We start from the raw sequence: 26,672 nt of genomic DNA, 5'->3' as shown, positions 1-26,672 counted from the left end.
ATGTTGCATCCATCATCTTCAATTATCAAACAGAAATTATATCGTTTGTTAGGAATTGAAATTACATGCTGTATTATTGTTTTATAATTAAAATCAAATAAAAGAATGGTTATTTTCTCACCAATGTATGAAAAGGAATATGAGAGTTCATGATAATTTACAAAATGCCATTGCCAATGCGAAAGAGATTTAACACAATCATATCCACGGCATTATAACATATATCTTCAAAATTGTATTTCTTTCTATTTACCTTGTAATTTCGGTTGTTCAGATGGTGAGATTCTCCTGAATGGCGAAAAATGAGCCAGTTATATTTCCTCCTACATCTGGGAATGTTTCATGTCCAGGAATTGGCTTCACCTTCCCCTTACGATCAACTTCAACTGGATACTTAATAAGGTGACCCCTCATTTCCGTTATATCATCTGCGACAAACTGATTCCAGTTCATCTCCCCCAGTGTTCTAACCCTTCTTACACATTCCAAACTAGCTGGTTGTGTAAAGCAATCCTCCATAATTCCAAGATGTTCTGCCCATAGCGACATCCTATATCCATAGATCTACCAAACAAATTTCCACACCAAGATGCATATCAAAAACCAGAAAATAATTATACACTACTTTCTCACTTTATTTCCATTTATTCAAGATACTTAAAACACTTCCCAAATTCATGTTAGTATATAGACACATGATGGTTTATAATTGTGATCACATGCATTAGTAATTTTGATGTCTTCCCCGAACATTAGTCGAGATGCATAACTAAAAAGAAGTGATGTTTTTCTATAACTAAAAAAAGCTTAATAGCATTGAAGTATACTAAATAATAACATAAGATTCACCTAATGTGTAAAATCTGAATAATCTGACAAAAGTATATACATGGACTGTTAGATTACCTAAACTAACATGTTAGATAGAAAAAGTAAAAAATCTCCACGATGGAATAACAACTTTGGAAACTAAGAATAATGCATAGATTACCTGTCCATATGGGTTTGATAATTTTCTTGCCCATGTATATCGGGGTTGGTAGGCTCCCATTGCGATTTCTGTGTCTCTTGTGCCTTCCATAGATCGCTGATTGATATTTGCAGATCCCAATAGTACATATTCATCATCAACAATCATTCCTTTAGAATGAACATAAATCATGAACCGACGGCTCTTTCGACTAAGGGTCTGAAAAATTTAAACATAGTTATTAAGAAATTAATAGAATAATAAATCTAGAAATAAAGTGGCACAATTGGCCAAGGCTACCTAGTAAATATTTTGATACAGTGATTATTTGTAAACATCTTGATTTAGTTATTATTGTATTATTGTGAGAATTCACAATAAGAGATTGAAGAAATACCTCGGGGGTATTTGCAGCAGGACTTCCCGTAGTTCTAACTTCACTCCCATCCATAGCCTCTCGATTGCCAAGACAAAAAAAGTTCAAGTAATCTTGCGGTGAAGATGCACCTTCAAGCCCAACCTCCACTAGAGCCTTGTAGATTGTCTCATACATCATTTGCATAGTTTTGTGCTGCAGTAATCAATGACTCTTTCAAATTAACAAGTAAATGACTGTACATATACCCATTCCTCATCAAATGAGCAGTATATAACATTGACAAAGCATAGACAACACAAGTAAGGGACAGTATACTAACCTGCCAAAATAAAATCCTTTGTGTAGCAGCACCAGTTGGAGCACCTTCAGGCCACATTGGAACAACTATATATGCAGCAAATCTCTCATTCGCTCTGATTTTATCGGAAATCTTGAGAGCGATTTCCATAGGAATCAAATTGTTAGCACCTAAGAATAGAAAGTAACATTATGATTCTATATTAAGCACTAACCAAAAAGCTAATAAGACACTCAAGTGATCATTGAAACATGACCATGATAATAATATCTCTATGTAAAAAACAAATACTCACCCAAGTCTTTATATGAACTCCAATTATATGAGGACCCAATAAAATATTGATTCTCTATATAAATGAAGTGTTGAGCAGAACGAATAGCCTTCACATATGCGGTATGTATGCTCATGTCAATGAGTACATTTTTACCACACACTAGATTCTGTTTCAATAAAAGGTAACTGATCAACTTCCACATGTATATACTTATTAGAAAACAAAAGCTTACATAATAAAACTATATAAATTAATCACCAAACCTTTTCTTACCTTGCTTGTGGCATCCTTAGGATCCTTTGGGAAGCCTCTTACTGAATTAGAATCAATTGAACGAAAGATCTGCATTTGGTAGCCCACAAACAAATGATAAAATTGTTATCCATTATTAAGTGTAAAAAAACAATTTTTATCTCAACGATAATCTTTTTTTCTTTCTTTTTTGTACCATGCAAGATTTACCCTAAGACATACATTCTTATCCTATGAAATCTAAGTATTGCTCAATGAGAAAATACCTGAACATGCCAACCTTCAGGATCATTTGTATCCATAGAAAGAGCATCAGCTGCACTTATGATATCTGGAATTCTGTCCAGCTTGAGCAAAGAATCATCATATGACAATTTCAGCTTTTTGATCCCTTGTGGTTTTGCAGCCTTTAGCCAACGCTCCTCAAAGTTGGTTAAAACATCATATGCTGCTGGACCATCAATTCTAGAGTGCAAGTCATGCCATGGTTCTCTTGGGCAACCAGCAGTACTTCCCTGATCAATAAATACAAGGCATGACTAGATAATTAGTAAAACACTTGATATGGTCAAATAACAGTTAGCCACCAAAACAAGCCATTTCTTGAGCATGAAGTTATTAACTCCATTGATCATAAAACAATATATAGGACTCCATGTGTTGATTAAAATTCTATTAAATTCTGAATGGTATAAAATTATTGAACTCCGTAGCTATTATCCATACAAACTACCAGATAAGATAAGGTTTAGAATTACCGTAAAGGTAGGGTTGTGATAATCATCTTTATGTAGTGTTTCCAATGACCTAAACAGAGGATGGTGTGGATTGTCATATCGCCCGTCACATAAATCAAGGCCACCAACAAAAGCTATGATTTTCCTTCTATTATTTCCAGCATCGGCATCTACTATCACCGTTTTCTGGTGGTGCGTATAGATTGTTCCAACTTCCTGAAAATTGAAATTTCAATTGGTATTAGGTAAATTAAAAATAATATTTCACATACAAAAAATATTAAGCAACTATGAATTTTTTTTACAATATCCTTCCTAAGACAATGATAAAGTCAATTTTAAACAAGGTAGAAACTATGAGAAGGATTTTTTAGGTAAGAAGTTTGACAGTTATTTTAATGGCCAGTGTATAAGTTTCACTTATTGAAAGACATAGATTCAAGACTGACACCAACATTTAGTGTGTGGCTAACGAACAAACAACAAAATCCATCCTGTATCAACAATCCAATTGTAAAATTCAACATGCAATTTGGATAACAACGACTATTCCAAAATCTTAAGGGTATCAGTCAATGGCCTAATATAAAATCAATACTGAGGAAGCAAGTATGGCCATCTTTAGAGTTAAGAAAGAACTGAAAAAATGAATACTTATGCCTCACCTTTTGTTTGGCCCAACTATGTCGTTTTCCAGCCATGCGGGGACAAAGAAGTACTTGCACAGATGAATGCTTGAAAAAACGACGTGTTTCCTCATCATGCGTTTGCATGACTCCATCCTGCAATTGATAACGTAAAGGAGTTCAATAGAAAACTTCTTAATTTTTCGATAGGAAGTTCAATAGAAAACTATTTCTAGCAAAGCTTTCTAAATAGGAATGTCATTGGCATGTAATATGCAGAATAATTAATGAAAAACTTTGAAAAGCACAACAATGAAATTCCACAATTATGGATAAATTCAAGGTTATTGGGCTTATCAAGCCTTTCTCATGGAGCTAAAATAGAGTAATTTTAAAATATATAAAAACAGTAACATACAAAAATAGAAAACAAAAGACTGGGCAAGATATTTTGCTTGAGATGCAAAAACTCATACTTCAAGCCAGCTTCTGAATCAATTATTTTTGCAATAGTTAAATATATCTCAAATTCTAATATAGTACAATTTGTGACAGGCTTTTATAAACATGATAAGCATGTACGGTTAAACTGAATTGATGAGACCATTTCCTGAAGAGTTACCTCAGTTTTCAACCAATAGATTCTGTTAATATGCCCATCATTATATATCTATGAATAATACTACACTGACAAACTTTTTATACACTCTCTCGGAGAAACTGATGTGGCAACTTTGCATGTTTACCATGTAATTTCTTTTTAATTTAAAATCATCCAATTATCTTTTGTCATATCAGTTAATATGAGAAAGTTTGTAAATGTGGTATTACTTTATATTAGAGGGCAGCCACCAGGCCTGGAGAAGGCATATTCTTTAATCTGGTTTTTTTATACCATCTGAATCTACTTATCTTAATTGGTTATTTGTCTTCCACCTGAATCAACCCCACAAAACACAGCACCGACAAGGATGTATTATTGTTTTATAATTAAAATCAAATAAAAGAATGGTTATTTTCTCACCAATGTATGAAAAGGAATATGAGAGTTCATGATAATTTACAAAATGCCATTGCCAATGCGAAAGAGATTTAACACAATCATATCCACGGCATTATAACATATATCTTCAAAATTGTATTTCTTTCTATTTACCTTGTAATTTCGGTTGTTCAGATGGTGAGATTCTCCTGAATGGCGAAAAATGAGCCAGTTATATTTCCTCCTACATCTGGGAATGTTTCATGTCCAGGAATTGGCTTCACCTTCCCCTTACGATCAACTTCAACTGGATACTTAATAAGGTGACCCCTCATTTCCGTTATATCATCTGCGACAAACTGATTCCAGTTCATCTCCCCCAGTGTTCTAACCCTTCTTACACATTCCAAACTAGCTGGTTGTGTAAAGCAATCCTCCATAATTCCAAGATGTTCTGCCCATAGCGACATCCTATATCCATAGATCTACCAAACAAATTTCCACACCAAGATGCATATCAAAAACCAGAAAATAATTATACACTACTTTCTCACTTTATTTCCATTTATTCAAGATACTTAAAACACTTCCCAAATTCATGTTAGTATATAGACACATGATGGTTTATAATTGTGATCACATGCATTAGTAATTTTGATGTCTTCCCCGAACATTAGTCGAGATGCATAACTAAAAAGAAGTGATGTTTTTCTATAACTAAAAAAAGCTTAATAGCATTGAAGTATACTAAATAATAACATAAGATTCACCTAATGTGTAAAATCTGAATAATCTGACAAAAGTATATACATGGACTGTTAGATTACCTAAACTAACATGTTAGATAGAAAAAGTAAAAAATCTCCACGATGGAATAACAACTTTGGAAACTAAGAATAATGCATAGATTACCTGTCCATATGGGTTTGATAATTTTCTTGCCCATGTATATCGGGGTTGGTAGGCTCCCATTGCGATTTCTGTGTCTCTTGTGCCTTCCATAGATCGCTGATTGATATTTGCAGATCCCAATAGTACATATTCATCATCAACAATCATTCCTTTAGAATGAACATAAATCATGAACCGACGGCTCTTTCGACTAAGGGTCTGAAAAATTTAAACATAGTTATTAAGAAATTAATAGAATAATAAATCTAGAAATAAAGTGGCACAATTGGCCAAGGCTACCTAGTAAATATTTTGATACAGTGATTATTTGTAAACATCTTGATTTAGTTATTATTGTATTATTGTGAGAATTCACAATAAGAGATTGAAGAAATACCTCGGGGGTATTTGCAGCAGGACTTCCCGTAGTTCTAACTTCACTCCCATCCATAGCCTCTCGATTGCCAAGACAAAAAAAGTTCAAGTAATCTTGCGGTGAAGATGCACCTTCAAGCCCAACCTCCACTAGAGCCTTGTAGATTGTCTCATACATCATTTGCATAGTTTTGTGCTGCAGTAATCAATGACTCTTTCAAATTAACAAGTAAATGACTGTACATATACCCATTCCTCATCAAATGAGCAGTATATAACATTGACAAAGCATAGACAACACAAGTAAGGGACAGTATACTAACCTGCCAAAATAAAATCCTTTGTGTAGCAGCACCAGTTGGAGCACCTTCAGGCCACATTGGAACAACTATATATGCAGCAAATCTCTCATTCGCTCTGATTTTATCGGAAATCTTGAGAGCGATTTCCATAGGAATCAAATTGTTAGCACCTAAGAATAGAAAGTAACATTATGATTCTATATTAAGCACTAACCAAAAAGCTAATAAGACACACAAGTAATCATTGAAACATGACCATGATAATAATATCTTTATGTAAAAAATAAATACTCACCTAAGTCTTTATATGAACTCCAATTATATGAGGACCCAATAAAATATTGATTCTCTATATAAATGAAGTGTTGAGCAGAACGAATAGCCTTCACATATGCGGTATGTATGCTCATGTCAATGAGTACATTTTTACCACACAATAGATTCTGTTTCAATAAAAGGTAACTGATCAACTTCCACATGTATATACTTATTAGAAAACAAAAGCTTACATAATAAAACTATATAAATTAATCACCAAACCTTTTCTTACCTTGCTTGTGGCATCCTTAGGATCCTTTGGGAAGCCTCTTACTGAATTAGAATCAATTGAACGAAAGATCTGCATTTGGTAGCCCACAAACAAATGATAAAATAGTTATCCATTATTAAGTGTAAAAAAACAATTTTTATCTCAACGATAATCTTTTTTTCTTTCTTTTTTGTACCATGCAAGATTTACCCTAAGACATACATTCTTATCCTATGAAATCTAAGTATTGCTCAATGAGAAAATACCTGAACATGCCAACCTTCAGGATCATTTGTATCCATAGAAAGAGCATCAGCTGCACTTATGATATCTGGAATTCTGTCCAGCTTGAGCAAAGAATCATCATATGACAATTTCAGCTTTTTGATCCCTTGTGGTTTTGCAGCCTTTAGCCAACGCTCCTCAAAGTTGGTTAAAACATCATATGCTGCTGGACCATCAATTCTAGAGTGCAAGTCATGCCATGGTTCTCTTGGGCAACCAGCAGTACTTCCCTGATCAATAAATACAAGGCATGACTAGATAATTAGTAAAACACTTGATATGGTCAAATAACAGTTAGCCACCAAAACAAGCCATTTCTTGAGCATGAAGTTATTAACTCCATTGATCATAAAACAATATATAGGACTCCATGTGTTGATTAAAATTCTATTAAATTCTGAATGGTATAAAATTATTGAACTCCGTAGCTATTATCCATACAAACTACCAGATAAGATAAGGTTTAGAATTACCGTAAAGGTAGGGTTGTGATAATCATCTTTATGTAGTGTTTCCAATGACCTAAACAGAGGATGGTGTGGATTGTCATATCGCCCGTCACATAAATCAAGGCCACCAACAAAAGCTATGATTTTCCTTCTATTATTTCCAGCATCGGCATCTACTATCACCGTTTTCTGGTGGTGCGTATAGATTGTTCCAACTTCCTGAAAATTGAAATTTCAATTGGTATTAGGTAAATTAAAAATAATATTTCACATACAAAAAATATTAAGCAACTATGAATTTTTTTTACAATATCCTTCCTAAGACAATGATAAAGTCAATTTTAAACAAGGTAGAAACTATGAGAAGGATTTTTTAGGTAAGAAGTTTGACAGTTATTTTAATGGCCAGTGTATAAGTTTCACTTATTGAAAGACATAGATTCAAGACTGACACCAACATTTAGTGTGTGGCTAACGAACAAACAACAAAATCCATCCTGTATCAACAATCCAATTGTAAAATTCAACATGCAATTTGGATAACAACGACTATTCCAAAATCTTAAGGGTATCAGTCAATGGCCTAATATAAAATCAATACTGAGGAAGCAAGTATGGCCATCTTTAGAGTTAAGAAAGAACTGAAAAAATGAATACTTATGCCTCACCTTTTGTTTGGCCCAACTATGTCGTTTTCCAGCCATGCGGGGACAAAGAAGTACTTGCACAGATGAATGCTTGAAAAAACGACGTGTTTCCTCATCATGCGTTTGCATGACTCCATCCTGCAATTGATAACGTAAAGGAGTTCAATAGAAAACTTCTTAATTTTTCGATAGGAAGTTCAATAGAAAACTATTTCTAGCAAAGCTTTCTAAATAGGAATGTCATTGGCATGTAATATGCAGAATAATTAATGAAAAACTTTGAAAAGCACAACAATGAAATTCCACAATTATGGATAAATTCAAGGTTATTGGGCTTATCAAGCCTTTCTCATGGAGCTAAAATAGAGTAATTTTAAAATATATAAAAACAGTAACATACAAAAATAGAAAACAAAAGACTGGGCAAGATATTTTGCTTGAGATGCAAAAACTCATACTTCAAGCCAGCTTCTGAATCAATTATTTTTGCAATAGTTAAATATATCTCAAATTCTAATATAGTACAATTTGTGACAGGCTTTTATAAACATGATAAGCATGTACGGTTAAACTGAATTGATGAGACCATTTCCTGAAGAGTTACCTCAGTTTTCAACCAATAGATTCTGTTAATATGCCCATCATTATATATCTATGAATAATACTACACTGACAAACTTTTTATACACTCTCTCGGAGAAACTGATGTGGCAACTTTGCATGTTTACCATGTAATTTCTTTTTAATTTAAAATCATCCAATTATCTTTTGTCATATCAGTTCATATGAGAAAGTTTGTAAATGTGGTATTACTTTATATTAGAGGGCAGCCACCAGGCCTGGAGAAGGCATATTCTTTAATCTGGTTTTTTTATACCATCTGAATCTACTTATCTTAATTGGTTATTTGTCTTCCACCTGAATCAACCCCACAAAACACAGCACCGACAAGGAAGAAATTGAAAAGAAAAAAAAATTGCTCTAATTTCTGTCACTTCATTTTCAAACTTTGAAATGAAATTCTCTCCATCTAAGCTGCTATACAAGTCTGCGAATATTATCTTTCACTATCTTTGAAATTAAAGTTCAGAACCACCTAAGGTCCTGTTTGGAAGTGTTAAAAATTAAATATTGAAAGCGAATGAAAATTACATACTTGACTAAACATAAGGTATTGAATTTTTTGTATCGCTATAACAATAGTTCTTATAGGCATAATCACTGACTATAATTCCTGAAGCTAGATATTGAAATGTAATGGAAAACCAGTATAAAACTCACCATCTTATAACCCAAAATGCTCCTTGAAGTAGGGTCATCCCAAACAAGAAGTAGCACTCTTACTCCTTCCTGAGACTTTGATCTTAGAAGCTCCCCTAGGGTGGAATCGAATGCTGGACCAGCATCCCGTACCAGTTTAACTTTATGCCACACCGACCACCCTGTTATGTAGATTAAACGCCGTGCCTGACTTATGGCAGTTGTGATGTCAGCCCAACATTTCCCATGCTCATAACATATTCCGCGATCAAGCCTTAGTTGTGGGAGACACCCATCAGGAACATGAGCATCTTGATAGAGAGTCACAGTACCGCCCTTCCTAAGAGGAAAATATGTGCCAGGGACACCAATATATTCAGGACCTGCTCCCACTCCTTGATGATAAATGCTTAGATGCTCCATTGGGGTATACTGTATTGAAAGAGTCAAGGAAGCTCCTTGCTTACATGGTTTCCCGCTACTATTCAGGACTGGATAGATTCCTTCAACCTTTGCACCGGAGTATATCTGTTCTACCGGAATTGCCACAACTCCTATCAACTCTGATCCCACAACATCACTATCTTTAACAGAAAAGTGCACTTCAGCAGCATAATGTGCAACGGGAACATAAAAATGTTGCTGCCAAACAGGATCTTCGCTATTGCTTATCACATAGGTCCTTCCAACCACAGCATGTGCTACTGACACTGTGACATATGGATCACTAGTAATCTTATTACCCATTTGTGCCCCAAACATATCCCCCAAAGTCTTATGAAACATATCCATGTTGGGAAGATTTGTAGCACAATAGATCCAAATATCTAAATTTCCATGTAAGAGCAAAACCTTCAAAGATCCCTTTGGCACAATCTGCGAACTTGGGCTGTGTTGTGATCCATCAAAAGAATCTGAACGGCCATGGAAGTAAGGTCCTTCATAGTTACTCGAGAAGGAGTCATTGGGATACCCATATAAACCCCCACGACTACTCAAATTTGAACTCTGATGACTTAAAGGGGAATTTGAACTCTGATGACTTAAAGGGGAATCAGGCAATGGTGGCACTGAAGGTGCAGGTGATGAAGTGGGGACAGTTGGGTAATTATTATTTTTGTTATCATGATTAGTATCAGATATTCGCATCTTACTCATGTGATCATCCAAAGGAGGGTAAAGAGAAGGGTAAGAAGGATTATCATCCCTATTAGATATAGCATCCAGCCTATGAAAATTCTGCAAACTATTGCCTCTACTTGGCGATGGGGGATTAGTTTCAGGCGGCGGGTGGTGAGTGGATTGGTGATAGTGGTAATGTGATGAGCCATATTGAAAACTGCTATTATGTTGGAGGGATGGTTGTGAGGTTAAAGGGGAAAGGGGTCCATATCCATATGGAAGCGGCCCAGAATGAGATTGTGCATTATACTGATAATCTAAAGGGCCTGAACGGGATTCTAAATGTGGGGGTGGATGGTGGTGGAAATTAGGATTATAGTCAACTGGCCCAGAAAACGACGCTGAAAGATGATGTGGTGGTGGTGGTGGTAGAGAATATGCAGACGGCAGATATTGATAAGCATGTGGAGGATTGTATGGATACTGATAAGGAGATTGGTGATATGGATCTATATCAGGCGGCGGTGGTGGTGGTGGATGCCCATAGTTTAGATGAGGAGGAGGATCATAGGGGTAAGGGTATGGCTCGTTCTTATTATAGGGGTAATTTTCCATGGATAAAACACTCAATTACACTTAATTATCCTGAAAAAAATTAAAGATTGCAAATGAATACATGAAATGAAATTGAAGTACTGAAAGAATTAAAATTTCAAAGAATGAAAACGGTTAACCAAAGACGATAGCAATTTAAAAAATGTTGAGAGAAGGGAAGTTTACCTAATAAAATCTGATGATAACATGATAGTTTCAGGAAACTTCAGAGAGAAATTGGAAGAAGCAAATTAAGGAAGAAAAGTAAAACCTTGTCCGTGTTGACGACGAGCACGGGAAAAATCTGCTTCTGTTCAATTTACGATCTTCAGCGGAAGAGGCGGTAAAATCGATGGCTGTTGCCAGGTGGATATAAGATATTGGTAGGAGCCATCAAAGAGCAACAGTCATTTTATCTTAATTTTCAACTTTTAATTAAGCACGTCAAGTTATAATTACATCAGCAAACACTCAACATATTGGAACGTGGAGAAACTTGATTGGAGCGTTACATTTAGGTAGTTTCAGTTTCTCTATCGGGTAGGTTTTTTTTTTTTTTTTTGGTTGGTCATGCTAATTTAACTCAGTTCTTTGAATTCACATTTAATCAATGTAGAATAGTAGATAGCTACATTGTTCTTCTGTAATAATGAGGATTTGGACGAAAACTTATGGTGGGATAAAAGAACGGCTGTTATTGCACTGTATTATTGTTTACAACTACTGGAAGAAGCTTGCTTTTTTTTTTTTTTTTTTTTTTTTTTTTAAGGACACCTCAACTAATCTTCGGATTCTGAAATTGGTAGTTGGATAAATCCCTTTAGTAGTCATCCTTATTAGTAACCTATGTAAATAAAACTCAAAATATTCTTAAATAATACACACAAGAGTCTTAGTTGATCAAAATTGATTGACTTTTGAAGCCTTATATAGATCTATGAAAAGAAAATTATTGTTGTATTTGGATTGAAAAAACCATTTCCATAAATTTATAACCCAATTAATTAAAGCTACTTGAAAAAGATTAAATTTTTTTTATTGAATTTAAGCATTGCAAAAGTCAATCACAAGTACATATGACTTTAATTTGGATTTTGGACTCATATTATGTGGATTACTTTTGAAGATTGCATTATTAGTCTTCGGCTCTTCGCCTTTAAGCAGAAATTATTGGCTGGTACAAACTCACAGAGAAAAACTACCTCCAACTCCACGTTACTGCTATGGGGCTTCTTACTTTATATTTACCAGAAACCCAAGTTAAGGATCCAAAAGATGAAGTAGACGATGTTTTTGTTGGCCCTTTCAATGAAACAACACTAATCTTGTAACTCAATTTCTCCCCCAACTTCTGAAAACTTAAGATCTCAGGCTTCACACTCACCAAAACTCCGTTGGGCTGTTCAACTTGCACATTATAAGAACACGCAGGGGGGCCAACATTTGTCACAGTCCTCTGGTGTTCCACCGTAATATTGGGGGCATTGTCCTTGAAATTCACTGCAAAGGAAGGGTAGTTCAAGTCACCTGGCCGAAAAGCTCCAGGCTTAGGACAAGTAAAATTTCCCTTTGAAAATAAAGATATCTGAGAAGAATTGTAATTTAGGGTGCACAAAAAGTTTAGATAGTCGTCAGTTGTTAAATCATAGATTAGTCCCGGATCAGAAGCACTCTCTGGGTCAACATGGCCTGAACCATATGCAAAAGGTGTAGCCAAAACAGAGTTACTTGAACCAACATCAGAAATTGGAGCCCTTGTGTTGTCTAGGGTATATGCTGTAGTCATTAGAGATGATTTGATGGCGGCGGGTGACCAATCTTTATGGGCTGATTTAAGAAGCGCTGCTAGGCCACTAACATGAGGGCAGGACATTGAAGTGCCTGAAAGTACGTTGTATACAACTCTTCTCTTGTCGGATTTAAGTCCACTTGGGCTGGTCATTGAAGGCCATCCAGCCAATATGTTCACCCCTGGTGCAGTCACATCTGGTTTGATCACTTCCGGTGCAATGGAACTTGGCCCTCGTGATGAAAAAGCTGCGATCATTGGTGCAGGTTTACCAAAAACTGTTCCTTTAAAAACAATGGAAGCAGTTGGATTTTTTGTTGAGTTCAAATATTTGGTGATGCTTTTAGCTGCTGAGGCTCCTACTTCAGCAGCTGGCAGAATATGGGGATCAGCCAATAGTTCTTCACCTTCATTATTAGAATTTATTAATATCATTCCAGCTCCTCCAGCTGATTTCACTTGCTCTCCCTTTCCAGTTCGGCTATTTTGTCCTCTTTGGCAAACAACAATCTTCCCTTTTACACGCTTTTTGTTGAGAGACCCATTAATACAATACTGAGCTCCTGCGCTTCCTGCATTTTTCCCATAGACAATAGGCAGTTGCTTTGTTGCATGACCATAATATAAGGTTGACCCTTCAAAAGATTGTCCATTACCAAGCTTGACAATAGCCGAGAAGCTTCGATCAATATAGTTTGCTGCCACTGTAGTAATCCATGGTGCGGTATTGTCTACAGTTGAACTAGACGGCCCTGAATTGCCTGCTGAACATGAAACAAAAACCCCATTTCGGATTGCCCCAAATGAGGCTATAGCCACACTGTCGCTATAAAAAGGTTTGGGTGAGCCTCCTAGGGAGAGTGATAACACATCAACCCCATCAGCGACTGCTTTGTCAATTGCAGCTAGTATATCAGAGTTAACACAGCCATATCTCCAGCAGGCTTTATAAGCAGCAATTCTTGATGTGTACCTCATTCCAGAAGCAGAGCCTTTTGCTAAGCCAAAAAAGCTGGCATTTGCTACAAGATTACCACCAGCAGTTGATGCAGTATGTGTACCATGACCTTGTGAATCTCGGGCTGATCGATATTCCTCTGTTTCATTGATTCTTCCAGCAAACGACTCATAGCCTTTGAAGAAGGCTCTTGCACCAATGAGCTTGTTGTTGCAATGTGATTGTGAAAAGTTGGTACCTTTCTCGCAAACGCCTTTCCATTTAGAGGGTGGTGGAGTCATACCTGTATCTTGGAAACTGACGTGTTCTGGCCAGATTCCACTATCTATAAACCCAATTATCATATCTGATGCTAAGTTTGTAGGATCCCAGAGTCCTTTCCCAATTTCTAGGCCAAGAAACTGGGGGGAGTGCGTGGTGTGGAGAGTTAGAAGTTCATCAGGAGTGGCAGAGAGAAAACCATCGACTTGTTTTAATGATTCAAGATGTTTTGTTGAGAGCTTTGCGGCAAAACCAGAAAAGGCGGTTTCATAGGCATAAAGGACCTTGGGAGGTATTTTGTCTTGTCCCTGTTCCTCCGTCAGGGCTGACAATTTGGAGATGGAATCGATCATTGCTTCATAAAATTGTTTGGAACTGCCTGGAGAATGATTTGCCGCCATCTTGGTTTTGTCCATGTGAATAATGTATGTAGTCTGTCTGCTTGTGGAAGCAATGGATGAGGTAGCCATGAAGGCCACTATCAGCAACAAAGACGTCCTTAAAATCATAGTGGCTGTAAAAACAAGAACACAACATAACAATTTATACTTTGAACCAAAAGAAAGAGGAAAAATAATATTGCACGAAAATTAAATTCATTAGTCAAATATAGAAGTTTAACATGAGGAATGACTATGCATGCGAAAGAAGAGTAAAAGCATACCTGTCTTGGCCTCAACAATTAAAAGAGAATAAAAGATAAGTTTAAGACAAGAAATGACCACCCTGCAGAGGAACTTTTATAGACAAAAATAAGAGAATCACACGGTGTTGACAAACTTGAACAAGCTTCTCTTTGTGGTCTCATGACCCCACAATAAAAGTTTCATCCCATTATTCCTTTTTCGGCTAAAGTAAACGCCTTCCTCTGCCATAAATGGTAAGGATATAAACTGCCTTGAGCTCCATTATTTGCTGAGTAGGCTGAGATTTTTGTTGTGGTTTAGGTAAATGCCAATTAGGACCACAATTATATGAACAGTTGGGACGCGATTTGGAAGGTTCTTGTAGGTCTTAAATATAAGGTGTAAAACTTGTACAAGTGGTTTGAATGTTGTACCAGAAAGTTGAATGGAAATTGACTAAGCAGTGTTTATTAATATATGTTAGTGGCATGAAAAAGTTGGAAGTTCTGTATTTCACAACCAAAGTACTTTTCTGACTTGTCTCCCGTTCTGTTTGTTACAACACCTCAATGATACGTAATACTGATCAAACCCATCTGGAAATAATTTTTATATCCATTTCCTTTTTCTTTGTGCTTGTAAAACTAGAAGATATGTTCATCTTTGTGATTTAAGAACCTTTTTGTACTAAATACTTCATTGATAAGTTCCAAGTCCTTTTTGTAGTTTTCCCACCATTTCATCATCTAATGACTAATGGATCTGATCTTGATTTTCAAGCCATGTAGTTTGCGTTCTATTAGTCAACCCCATCAATCGGTGGAGGTAAACCAAGCATTTTCTTTTTTAATTTATTTTGTAGTTTGTGGTGGGAATTCAGCTCAATGATGGCTGTTGGGGCATTACCATAATGAACGATGTATAATACATATTTCGTGCATTTGCATTATTCTATTATGAGGAATCTTTGACATTATTAAAAAAAGAGTAAACGACATATTCCCACCCAAGGTTTGACGGAATCCCAAGTTCCATTTATTTCAATTCCCACTCTTAAAATAACACTAGTGCTGGTGCAATTGCCATAATGCTCTTAACCCTATATTAATAAATTAGTTTTAACCCCAAAATTACTAAAATTGTAAAATTAACCATCTTATTTTGAAATTACTTCAATTACACCCTCAGTGACTGCGCACCATCTCGGTTTTCACCGGATCTGGGCTATTTTCAATGGCGGCGAAACCCCTGGTCACCTCCATCAACTTCTCCATCGTCCGTCATCCAAATCCCCTCTGGTTCCCGACTCATTAGGCCCTTCAATCGCTGGCACCGTCAGGCTTAGGTTTTCGTCATTCTTCGCTGGATTCTGGTCGATTCCGATGACGAAAATCTAATTCAACGTCACCACTACAACCAGCATCTCCTAATCTACAAAACCCCTATGTCGCAGCAACCGTTTAGTGGCCATTCGCCGGTGGAGATCGACAAAAACTAGTCGCATGTGGCAGCTGTCGTGGCTGGCGATCGGCGAGTGATGAGGGGTTGTCAAGGGTAAGGTTTTGTAGAGGGGAGGATGAGGGTTCGAATGATGGTGATAAGGGTGATTTTGGGTGGAAGAATCGCTAGAAAAGGGTGAAAAACGTAGGCGGTAAGGTTGGCTAATGTGCGCCGAAGCTTTGTTAGGGGTGGCGATCTGCTAATGTGCACCTCCTCTATGAAATGACCAATTTACCCCTGAGCCATTATATCTAATCATTTTCCGTTACTTTAAGGGTGGGAATCTGGAATAAATGAAACTTGAGGTATTAACTTGGGATTTCGTCAAACCTTGGGTGTGAATATGTCGTTTACTCTTAAAAAAATGGAAATTTATATTACGTTTAGGTTAACTTGGGACGAGGTTGAAAAGTGAATCTGCGTAAAATTTAGTATAAAAAATTTAATATAAGTCAAAGAGAGAATTCAAACTGAAATTGCGTTAGTAAATTATTTGAAAAGAAAAAGAAAAACAGGGGGGGCCTGCGCATTATATCCCAAGATGCTAGTGGGTGGACTGAGAGGATGGGAGGAGTGGAAATGGCAGAGAGAGAATGAATGGTCTTGAGTCTTGAGTTTTTGGTTTCCATTATGAACTCTGTTTACTTTGTCTCAAAGGGAGCTAATGCTCATATACGTATTGGGCAGAAAACAACGTACTTTCAGTGACCATTATAAGATCACTTTTCATCACAGTCTACACTACTCATTTGGACGCATGGAACTTTTAAAGCCTGCGATGAGCCAACAGATAGAGTGAAGTGGAAGTGTAGTTGAGTACACATGCGCAATAAGCCAATAAACTATGAATAATGCTATCGACACCAAAAGATGTGACATCCGATGAGACGCGGTCACATTAAAGACAAAACATGTCTTTCATGAATGAACGAGCATTCACAAAAATATCGATGGACTCCTATCCATATTACATAAACAGTAATATGAATGGGTGTCCATTTACTATGGACAGACGTTCATATAAGATGGATGCTTGTCTAGAAAATTTTAAAAACAAAACAATAGACGGCCGTCCATATACAATAAATGAATTTTCTATTACCCAATGTATATGCAGTACCAATTAATAATTCCATTTTATTTGTCCTCTTGCTCAATTCAATGCAATTTCTATTTTTATATTACACTATTACCATGGCTTAATGCTCATCTTGAAATACTCTTTATTAACTAGAGACCAATAAAAACCTGTTATTATTATTATTATTGAAAATGGACGCCTCTTGGTATCTGTACAAGGCAAATAAAAAATTTTATTTGTCAATGGACGGTCGTCCATATTCAATGGATGGTCGTCCATTTCAAATGGACACCAATCCATATCATATGGACGGACATTCATTCAAGGTGGACGCCCGTCCATAGGAAATGGACTCTCGTCCATATATACGAGGTTGATGGACGGGAGTGTATTTGAAATGGACAACCGTCTAACAATAATCATGGACGCTCATCCATATTTGATAGATGACCGTTCATTCACGGAAGACGTGTGTTGTCTCTGACGTGGCCGCGGTTGACTGGATGCCATGTACATCGATATAAAAATTTGGTGTAAATTATCGGTGTCTGTAGCATTATTCATAAACTATATAGAGCAACAAAACCATAAAGTACTATTCTCTCTCTGTATACGCCGATTCCTTTACGCCAAGCTAAATAATAAACTTCTGCCTCACCATATACAGAAATTCTTCCGACCAAGACAGACTTGGTGATTAAAAAGGCACAAGATGGTATCATGGTATGTAGTGAGAAGCTCCTGGAAATAAACAAAGAAGAACCTGTTTACACATGGCTGTTGGTAGGGACCGACTTTTAGAAGAAAAAAAAAAATGGATTTTTTAAGCATGGCGCAAGGAATTAAATGGTGTAGCCAAAACAATACAACAGCAATATTGTCAAAGTGGGTGGGCAAATTGCGGCCCATGAGAGCCTTTGCGAGGAAGCAATGGATGAGGTAGCCATGAAGGCCACTATCAGCAACAAAGACGTCCTTAAAATCATAGTGGCTGTAAAAACAAGAACACAACATAACAATTTATACTCTTGAACCAAAAGAAAGAGGAAAAATATATTGCACGAAACTTAAATTCATAGTCAAATATAGAAGTTTAACATAAAGGAATGACTATGCATGCGAAAGAAGAGTAAAAGTTACCTGTCTTGGCCTCAACAATTAAAGGAGATGAAGATAAGTTTAAGACAAGAAATGACCACCCTGCAGAGGAACTTTTATAGACAAAAATAGAGAATCACACGGTGTTGACAAACTTGAACAAAGCTTCTCTTTGTGGTCTCATGACCCACAATAAAAGTTTCATCCCATTATTCCTTTTTCGGCTAAAGTAAACGCCTTCCTCTGCCATTAATGGTAAGGATATAAACTGCCTGAGCTCCATTATTTGCTGAGTAGGCTGAGATTTTTGTTGTGGTTTAGGTAAATGCCAATTAGGACCACAATTATATGAACGTGTGGAACCGATTTGGAAGGTTCTTGTAGTTATAATATAAGGTGTAAAACTTGGACAAGTGGTTTGAATGTTGTACCAGAAAGTTGAATGGAAATTGACTAAGCAGTGTTTATTAATATATTTAGTGGCATGAAAAAGTTGGAAGTTCTGTATTTCACAACCAAAGTACTTTTCTGACTGTCTCCTATTCTGTTTGTTACAACACCTCAATGATACGTAATACTGATCAAACCCATCTGGAAATAATTTTATATCCATTTCCTTTTCTTTGTGCTTGTAAAACTAGAAGATATGTTCATCTTTGTGATTTAAGAACCTTTTTGTACTAAATACTTCATTGATAAGTTCCGAGTCCTTTTTGCAGTTTTCCACCTTTCATCATCAAATGGTATGGTCTTGTTTTCATGCCATGTAGTTTGCGTGTCTATTAGTCAACCCCATCAATCGCTGGAGGTAAACCAAGCATTTTCTTTTAATTTATTTTGTAGTTTGTGGTGGGAATTCAGCTCAATGATGGTGTTGGGGCATTACCATAATGAACGATGTATAATACATATTTCGTGCATTTGCATTATTCTATTATGAGGAATCTTTGACATTATTAAAAAAAAGAGTAAACGACATATTCCCACCCAAGGTTTTGGATTGAAAAAACCATTTCCATAAATTTATAACCCAATTAATTAAAGCTACTTGAAAAAGATTAAATTATTTTTATTGAATTTAAGCATTGCAAAAGTCAATCACAAGTACATATGACTTTAATTTGGATTTTGGACTCATATTATGTGGATTACTTTTGAAGATTGCATTATTAGTCTTCGGCTCTTCGCCTTTAAGCAGAAATTATTGGCTGGTACAAACTCACAGAGAAAAACTACCTCCAACTCCACGTTACTGCTATGGGGCTTCTTACTTTATATTTACCAGAAACCCAAGTTAAGGATCCAAAAGATGAAGTAGACGATGTTTTTGTTGGCCCTTTCAATGAAACAACACTAATCTTGTAACTCAATTTCTCCCCCAACTTCTGAAAACTTAAGATCTCAGGCTTCACACTCACCAAAACTCCGTTGGGCTGTTCAACTTGCACATTATAAGAACACGCAGGGGGGCCAACATTTGTCACAGTCCTCTGGTGTTCCACCGTAATATTGGGGGCATTGTCCTTGAAATTCACTGCAAAGGAAGGGTAGTTCAAGTCACCTGGCCGAAAAGCTCCAGGCTTAGGACAAGTAAAATTTCCCTTTGAAAATAAAGATATCTGAGAAGAATTGTAATTTAGGGTGCACAAAAAGTTTAGATAGTCGTCAGTTGTTAAATCATAGATTAGTCCCGGATCAGAAGCACTCTCTGGGTCAACATGGCCTGAACCATATGCAAAAGGTGTAGCCAAAACAGAGTTACTTGAACCAACATCAGAAATTGGAGCCCTTGTGTTGTCTAGGGTATATGCTGTAGTCATTAGAGATGATTTGATGGCGGCGGGTGACCAATCTTTATGGGCTGATTTAAGAAGCGCTGCTAGGCCACTAACATGAGGGCAGGACATTGAAGTGCCTGAAAGTACGTTGTATACAACTCTTCTCTTGTCGGATTTAAGTCCACTTGGGCTGGTCATTGAAGGCCATCCAGCCAATATGTTCACCCCTGGTGCAGTCACATCTGGTTTGATCACTTCCGGTGCAATGGAACTTGGCCCTCGTGATGAAAAAGCTGCGATCATTGGTGCAGGTTTACCAAAAACTGTTCCTTTAAAAACAATGGAAGCAGTTGGATTTTTTGTTGAGTTCAAATATTTGGTGATGCTTTTAGCTGCTGAGGCTCCTACTTCAGCAGCTGGCAGAATATGGGGATCAGCCAATAGTTCTTCACCTTCATTATTAGAATTTATTAATATCATTCCAGCTCCTCCAGCTGATTTCACTTGCTCTCCCTTTCCAGTTCGGCTATTTTGTCCTCTTTGGCAAACAACAATCTTCCCTTTTACACGCTTTTTGTTGAGAGACCCATTAATACAATACTGAGCTCCTGCGCTTCCTGCATTTTTCCCATAGACAATAGGCAGTTGCTTTGTTGCATGACCATAATATAAGGTTGACCCTTCAAAAGATTGTCCATTACCAAGCTTGACAATAGCCGAGAAGCTTCGATCAATATAGTTTGCTGCCACTGTAGTAATCCATGGTGCGGTATTGTCTACAGTTGAACTAGACGGCCCTGAATTGCCTGCTGAACATGAAACAAAAACCCCATTTCGGATTGCCCCAAATGAGGCTATAGCCACACTGTCGCTATAAAAAGGTTTGGGTGAGCCTCCTAGGGAGAGTGATAACACATCAACCCCATCAGCGACTGCTTTGTCAATTGCAGCTAGTATATCAGAGTTAACACAGCCATATCTCCAGCAGGCTTTATAAGCAGCAATTCTTGATGTGTACCTCATTCCAGAAGCAGAGCCTTTTGCTAAGCCAAAAAAGCTGGCATTTGCTACAAGATTACCACCAGCAGTTGATGCAGTATGTGTACCATGACCTTGTGAATCTCGGGCTGATCGATATTCCTCTGTTTCATTGATTCTTCCAGCAAACGACTCATAGCCTTTGAAGAAGGCTCTTGCACCAATGAGCTTGTTGTTGCAATGTGATTGTGAAAAGTTGGTACCTTTCTCGCAAACGCCTTTCCATTTAGAGGGTGGTGGAGTCATACCTGTATCTTGGAAACTGACGTGTTCTGGCCAGATTCCACTATCTATAAACCCAATTATCATATCTGATGCTAAGTTTGTAGGATCCCAGAGTCCTTTCCCAATTTCTAGGCCAAGAAACTGGGGGGAGTGCGTGGTGTGGAGAGTTAGAAGTTCATCAGGAGTGGCAGAGAGAAAACCATCGACTTGTTTTAATGATTCAAGATGTTTTGTTGAGAGCTTTGCGGCAAAACCAGAAAAGGCGGTTTCATAGGCATAAAGGACCTTGGGAGGTATTTTGTCTTGTCCCTGTTCCTCCGTCAGGGCTGACAATTTGGAGATGGAATCGATCATTGCTTCATAAAATTGTTTGGAACTGCCTGGAGAATGATTTGCCGCCATCTTGGTTTTGTCCATGTGAATAATGTATGTAGTCTGTCTGCTTGTGGAAGCAATGGATGAGGTAGCCATGAAGGCCACTATCAGCAACAAAGACGTCCTTAAAATCATAGTGGCTGTAAAAACAAGAACACAACATAACAATTTATACTTTGAACCAAAAGAAAGAGGAAAAATAATATTGCACGAAAATTAAATTCATTAGTCAAATATAGAAGTTTAACATGAGGAATGACTATGCATGCGAAAGAAGAGTAAAAGCATACCTGTCTTGGCCTCAACAATTAAAAGAGAATAAAAGATAAGTTTAAGACAAGAAATGACCACCCTGCAGAGGAACTTTTATAGACAAAAATAAGAGAATCACACGGTGTTGACAAACTTGAACAAGCTTCTCTTTGTGGTCTCATGACCCCACAATAAAAGTTTCATCCCATTATTCCTTTTTCGGCTAAAGTAAACGCCTTCCTCTGCCATAAATGGTAAGGATATAAACTGCCTTGAGCTCCATTATTTGCTGAGTAGGCTGAGATTTTTGTTGTGGTTTAGGTAAATGCCAATTAGGACCACAATTATATGAACAGTTGGGACGCGATTTGGAAGGTTCTTGTAGGTCTTAAATATAAGGTGTAAAACTTGTACAAGTGGTTTGAATGTTGTACCAGAAAGTTGAATGGAAATTGACTAAGCAGTGTTTATTAATATATGTTAGTGGCATGAAAAAGTTGGAAGTTCTGTATTTCACAACCAAAGTACTTTTCTGACTTGTCTCCCGTTCTGTTTGTTACAACACCTCAATGATACGTAATACTGATCAAACCCATCTGGAAATAATTTTTATATCCATTTCCTTTTTCTTTGTGCTTGTAAAACTAGAAGATATGTTCATCTTTGTGATTTAAGAACCTTTTTGTACTAAATACTTCATTGATAAGTTCCAAGTCCTTTTTGTAGTTTTCCCACCATTTCATCATCTAATGACTAATGGATCTGATCTTGATTTTCAAGCCATGTAGTTTGCGTTCTATTAGTCAACCCCATCAATCGGTGGAGGTAAACCAAGCATTTTCTTTTTTAATTTATTTTGTAGTTTGTGGTGGGAATTCAGCTCAATGATGGCTGTTGGGGCATTACCATAATGAACGATGTATAATACATATTTCGTGCATTTGCATTATTCTATTATGAGGAATCTTTGACATTATTAAAAAAAGAGTAAACGACATATTCCCACCCAAGGTTTGACGGAATCCCAAGTTCCATTTATTTCAATTCCCACTCTTAAAATAACACTAGTGCTGGTGCAATTGCCATAATGCTCTTAACCCTATATTAATAAATTAGTTTTAACCCCAAAATTACTAAAATTGTAAAATTAACCATCTTATTTTGAAATTACTTCAATTACACCCTCAGTGACTGCGCACCATCTCGGTTTTCACCGGATCTGGGCTATTTTCAATGGCGGCGAAACCCCTGGTCACCTCCATCAACTTCTCCATCGTCCGTCATCCAAATCCCCTCTGGTTCCCGACTCATTAGGCCCTTCAATCGCTGGCACCGTCAGGCTTAGGTTTTCGTCATTCTTCGCTGGATTCTGGTCGATTCCGATGACGAAAATCTAATTCAACGTCACCACTACAACCAGCATCTCCTAATCTACAAAACCCCTATGTCGCAGCAACCGTTTAGTGGCCATTCGCCGGTGGAGATCGACAAAAACTAGTCGCATGTGGCAGCTGTCGTGGCTGGCGATCGGCGAGTGATGAGGGGTTGTCAAGGGTAAGGTTTTGTAGAGGGGAGGATGAGGGTTCGAATGATGGTGATAAGGGTGATTTTGGGTGGAAGAATCGCTAGAAAAGGGTGAAAAACGTAGGCGGTAAGGTTGGCTAATGTGCGCCGAAGCTTTGTTAGGGGTGGCGATCTGCTAATGTGCACCTCCTCTATGAAATGACCAATTTACCCCTGAGCCATTATATCTAATCATTTTCCGTTACTTTAAGGGTGGGAATCTGGAATAAATGAAACTTGAGGTATTAACTTGGGATTTCGTCAAACCTTGGGTGTGAATATGTCGTTTACTCTTAAAAAAATGGAAATTTATATTACGTTTAGGTTAACTTGGGACGAGGTTGAAAAGTGAATCTGCGTAAAATTTAGTATAAAAAATTTAATATAAGTCAAAGAGAGAATTCAAACTGAAATTGCGTTAGTAAATTATTTGAAAAGAAAAAGAAAAACAGGGGGGGCCTGCGCATTATATCCCAAGATGCTAGTGGGTGGACTGAGAGGATGGGAGGAGTGGAAATGGCAGAGAGAGAATGAATGGTCTTGAGTCTTGAGTTTTTGGTTTCCATTATGAACTCTGTTTACTTTGTCTCAAAGGGAGCTAATGCTCATATACGTATTGGGCAGAAAACAACGTACTTTCAGTGACCATTATAAGATCATTTTCATCCTAGTCTACACTACTCATTTGGACGCATGGAACTTTTAAAGCCTGCGATGAGCCAACAGAGTGAAGTGGAAGTGTAGTTGAGTACACATGCGCAATAAGCCAACAAACTATGAATAATGCTACCGACACCAAAAGACGTGGCATTCAATGAGACGCGATCACATTAGAAACAAAACACGTCTTTCGTGAATGAACGGCCGTCCAACAATTATAGACGACCATTCATCACGAATGGACAAGAATCCATAAAAATATCAATGGACTTTTGTCCATATTACATAGACAGTAATATGGACGGGTGTCCATTTACTATGGATAGTCATCCATATAAGATGAATGCTCATTTAGAAAATTTTAAAAACAAAACAATGGACGGCTGTCATATACAATAAATGAAATTTCTACTACCCAATGTTTATGCAATACCAATTAATAATTCCATTTTATTTGTCCTCTTGCTCAATTCAATGCAATTTCTGCTTTTATATTACACTATTACCATGGCTCAATGCTCATCTTGAAATACTCTTTATTGACTGGAGACCTGATCTTGAAATACTCTTTATTGACAAGAGACCATATCAGAGACTAATAAAAACCTGTTATTATTATTATTATTATTGAAAATGGATGCCTCTTGGTATCTGTATGAGGCAAATAAAAAATTTTATTTGTCAATGGATGGGCATCCATTCGAGGTGGATGCCCATCCATAGGAAACAGACTCCCATCCATAGATACGAGGTTGATGGACGGGAGTCTATTTGAAATGAACAGCTAGCCGTCCAACAATCATGGACGCTCATCCATATTTGATAGACGATTGTTCATTCACAGAAGACGTGTGTTGTCTCTGACATGACCGCGTCTGACTGAATGCCATGTATGTCGATATAAAAATTCGGTGTAAATTATCAGTGTCTATAGTATTATTCATAAACTATTTAGAGAAACAAAACCATAAAGTACTATTCTTTCTCTTTCTGTATACGCCAAGCTAAATAATAAATCTTTTGCCTCAACATATGCAGAAATTCTTCCGACCAAGACAGACTTGGTGATTAAAAAGCCACAAGATGGTATCATGGTATGTAGTGTGAAGCTCCTGGAAATAAAGAAAGAAGAACCTGTTTACACATGGCTGTTGGTAGGGACCGACTTTTAGAAGAAAAAAAAATGGATTTTTTAAGCATGGCGCAAGGAATTAAATGGTGGAGCCAAAACAATACAACAGCAATATTGTCAAAGTGGGTGGGCAAATTGCGGCCCATGAGAGCCTTTGCTTTTCAAGGATGGGGAGCTCTCCATTGTTAAGTACTGAAGTTGGTGGGTTACCCATTATTAATTATTGTTGCATTGAAATTTTTAAACAACCGAGTTCTCTTACTACTCAAACTAATTGTTGACGATACTTTAATGGCTGTCTGCAAATTTCCCAGTGCTAGTATAATCATGTTCACAGAATAAGCAAGTAATAAAAGTTCAAATTGATAAAGGGTTTATCACTCAGTCACCAAGTTACATCAGAAGTGCATTCTTCCTCGTTTATATTTTTCATTTTGTTGCAATCATGTTGTCTTTTGACTCCTAAATTTAGTGGTGGCAATGTAATTGAATAAACCGAATCTTTCTGGTTTTAAATAATGGGTTATATCTAATGTCTCTCATTTGAAGCGCTGTCTACCGCTATTTAGTATTTACATGAATCATGTCAATGTCATAAAATCTTAGAGCACCATTCGGAAGTTGAACTGAATAGAATAAGATGGAAGATTGAAAGTTGAACTGAATTGTCTGTGCAATCACTATCCGTACATGTGTTGCAAATCCACTGGCGATTAGAAGTGTTAAAGCAAGTAATATCTTATTGGAAGTATGATAATGCGATCTGAATGCTTGCGATCAAGTGTGCAAGCCAAGATGGATGCGAGCAGTAGATAGACATGTTCAGATGCGACCTGAAAATGATGCAAGCTGGAAAGCATGCGATCTGATGCAGTTTATGACCTGAAAGAGGTCGATGTTCAGAGCTGATCTAGAAGTTGTGTGTCAGAGTTTGGTTAACTACTTCAGGTAGTTTAGCTGATTTTTAGGGATGTAAAGTCTGACATATTTTGTATTAGTTAAGAATGTATGACTCTGCTTTAATGTTTAGAAAACACTCTACAGATTAGGAATGTAACTAATTCTCTGCAAGAGTTAGTATCCATGATGTAATTGATGATGTAAAGAGTCTGTATATAAACTTTGCTTATGTTAATGAAGAAAGAGATGAACAATTACAGCAAACATTCTCTACACAATTTTTCACTATTGTATTCCCTATTCTATCCAAAATACTACACTTATTTCCTTATTCTGAAAATATTATTCTATATTATTCAATTCTTTTTGAACCCCCTAAATTTGTATTCAATACCTTTTACACCCCTTAGATTTGTTAATTTTACTAAACACTCTCTAAAAAAAAATTTAGAAATTGACAA

At 36.9% G+C, this 26,672-nt stretch overlaps 4 protein-coding genes across 5 annotated transcripts; all 4 read right to left on the bottom strand.

The window, feature by feature from the left end:
* Window positions 1-170: 170 nt before the first annotated feature.
* LOC116144032 (phospholipase D beta 1-like) lies at window positions 171-3,714 on the bottom strand. Its single transcript, XM_031429489.1, has 9 exons — window positions 3,579-3,714; window positions 2,935-3,129; window positions 2,443-2,691; window positions 2,198-2,266; window positions 1,943-2,090; window positions 1,669-1,817; window positions 1,368-1,541; window positions 992-1,189; window positions 171-564 (listed from the first exon to the last, which is right to left on the bottom strand). Exons 1-9 carry the CDS (start codon window positions 3,684-3,686, stop codon window positions 271-273), a joined length of 1,584 nt encoding a protein of 527 aa, XP_031285349.1. The 5' UTR covers window positions 3,687-3,714; the 3' UTR covers window positions 171-270.
* Window positions 3,715-4,612: 898 nt separating this feature from the next.
* LOC116144033 (phospholipase D beta 2-like) lies at window positions 4,613-11,361 on the bottom strand. Its single transcript, XM_031429490.1, has 11 exons — window positions 11,162-11,361; window positions 9,281-11,026; window positions 8,021-8,137; window positions 7,377-7,571; window positions 6,885-7,133; window positions 6,640-6,708; window positions 6,385-6,532; window positions 6,111-6,259; window positions 5,810-5,983; window positions 5,434-5,631; window positions 4,613-5,006 (listed from the first exon to the last, which is right to left on the bottom strand). Exons 2-11 carry the CDS (start codon window positions 10,994-10,996, stop codon window positions 4,713-4,715), a joined length of 3,309 nt encoding a protein of 1,102 aa, XP_031285350.1. The 5' UTR covers window positions 10,997-11,026; window positions 11,162-11,361; the 3' UTR covers window positions 4,613-4,712.
* Window positions 11,362-11,989: 628 nt separating this feature from the next.
* Window positions 11,990-18,340, bottom strand: LOC116144050 (subtilisin-like protease SBT1.1). Of its 2 annotated transcripts, none has more exons than XM_031429509.1 (2): window positions 18,331-18,340; window positions 11,990-14,497 (listed from the first exon to the last, which is right to left on the bottom strand). In XM_031429509.1, exon 2 carries the CDS (start codon window positions 14,490-14,492, stop codon window positions 12,174-12,176), a length of 2,319 nt encoding a protein of 772 aa, XP_031285369.1. In that variant the 5' UTR covers window positions 14,493-14,497; window positions 18,331-18,340; the 3' UTR covers window positions 11,990-12,173. The 2 variants fall into 2 exon arrangements, with proteins under 2 accessions (XP_031285369.1, XP_031285368.1); XM_031429508.1 differs by lacking the exon at window positions 18,331-18,340 and adding an exon at window positions 14,648-14,740.
* A 1,090-nt stretch (window positions 18,341-19,430) lies between these two features.
* On the bottom strand, window positions 19,431-22,087 carry LOC116144051 (subtilisin-like protease SBT1.1). The gene is made up of 2 exons (XM_031429510.1): window positions 21,995-22,087; window positions 19,431-21,844 (listed from the first exon to the last, which is right to left on the bottom strand). Exon 2 carries the CDS (start codon window positions 21,837-21,839, stop codon window positions 19,521-19,523), a length of 2,319 nt encoding a protein of 772 aa, XP_031285370.1. The 5' UTR covers window positions 21,840-21,844; window positions 21,995-22,087; the 3' UTR covers window positions 19,431-19,520.
* Between the last annotated feature and the right edge of the window lie 4,585 nt (window positions 22,088-26,672).

The sequence above is a fragment of the Pistacia vera genome, unplaced genomic scaffold, assembly GCF_008641045.1.
Source record: "Pistacia vera cultivar Batoury unplaced genomic scaffold, PisVer_v2 Contig437, whole genome shotgun sequence".
In the NCBI taxonomy this organism is placed as follows: Eukaryota; Viridiplantae; Streptophyta; class Magnoliopsida; order Sapindales; family Anacardiaceae; genus Pistacia; species Pistacia vera.
This window is presented reverse-complemented; position numbering and strand designations above follow the sequence as displayed.

What these genes read in the sequence shown, in the direction of transcription:
- LOC116144051 (XM_031429510.1), bottom strand. Translation starts at nt 21,839, where the DNA reads ATGATTTTAAGGACGTCTTTGTTGCTGATAGTGGCCTTCATGGCTACC.
- LOC116144032 (XM_031429489.1), bottom strand. Translation starts at nt 3,686, where the DNA reads ATGCAAACGCATGATGAGGAAACACGTCGTTTTTTCAAGCATTCATCT. An exon ending in CTGAAGGTTGGCATGTTCAG is followed by an intron (nt 2,267 to 2,442) that starts GTATTTTCTCAT and finishes TACCAAATGCAG; the next exon opens with ATCTTTCGTTCAATTGATTC. An exon ending in AAAGGATTTTATTTTGGCAG is followed by an intron (nt 1,542 to 1,668) that starts GTTAGTATACTG and finishes TGATTACTGCAG; the next exon opens with CACAAAACTATGCAAATGAT.
- LOC116144033 (XM_031429490.1), bottom strand. Translation starts at nt 10,996, where the DNA reads ATGGAAAATTACCCCTATAATAAGAACGAGCCATACCCTTACCCCTAT. An exon ending in ATAGTTGGGCCAAACAAAAG is followed by an intron (nt 7,572 to 8,020) that starts GTGAGGCATAAG and finishes TTCAATTTTCAG; the next exon opens with GAAGTTGGAACAATCTATAC. An exon ending in ATCACAACCCTACCTTTACG is followed by an intron (nt 7,134 to 7,376) that starts GTAATTCTAAAC and finishes TTTATTGATCAG; the next exon opens with GGAAGTACTGCTGGTTGCCC.
- LOC116144050 (XM_031429509.1), bottom strand. Translation starts at nt 14,492, where the DNA reads ATGATTTTAAGGACGTCTTTGTTGCTGATAGTGGCCTTCATGGCTACC.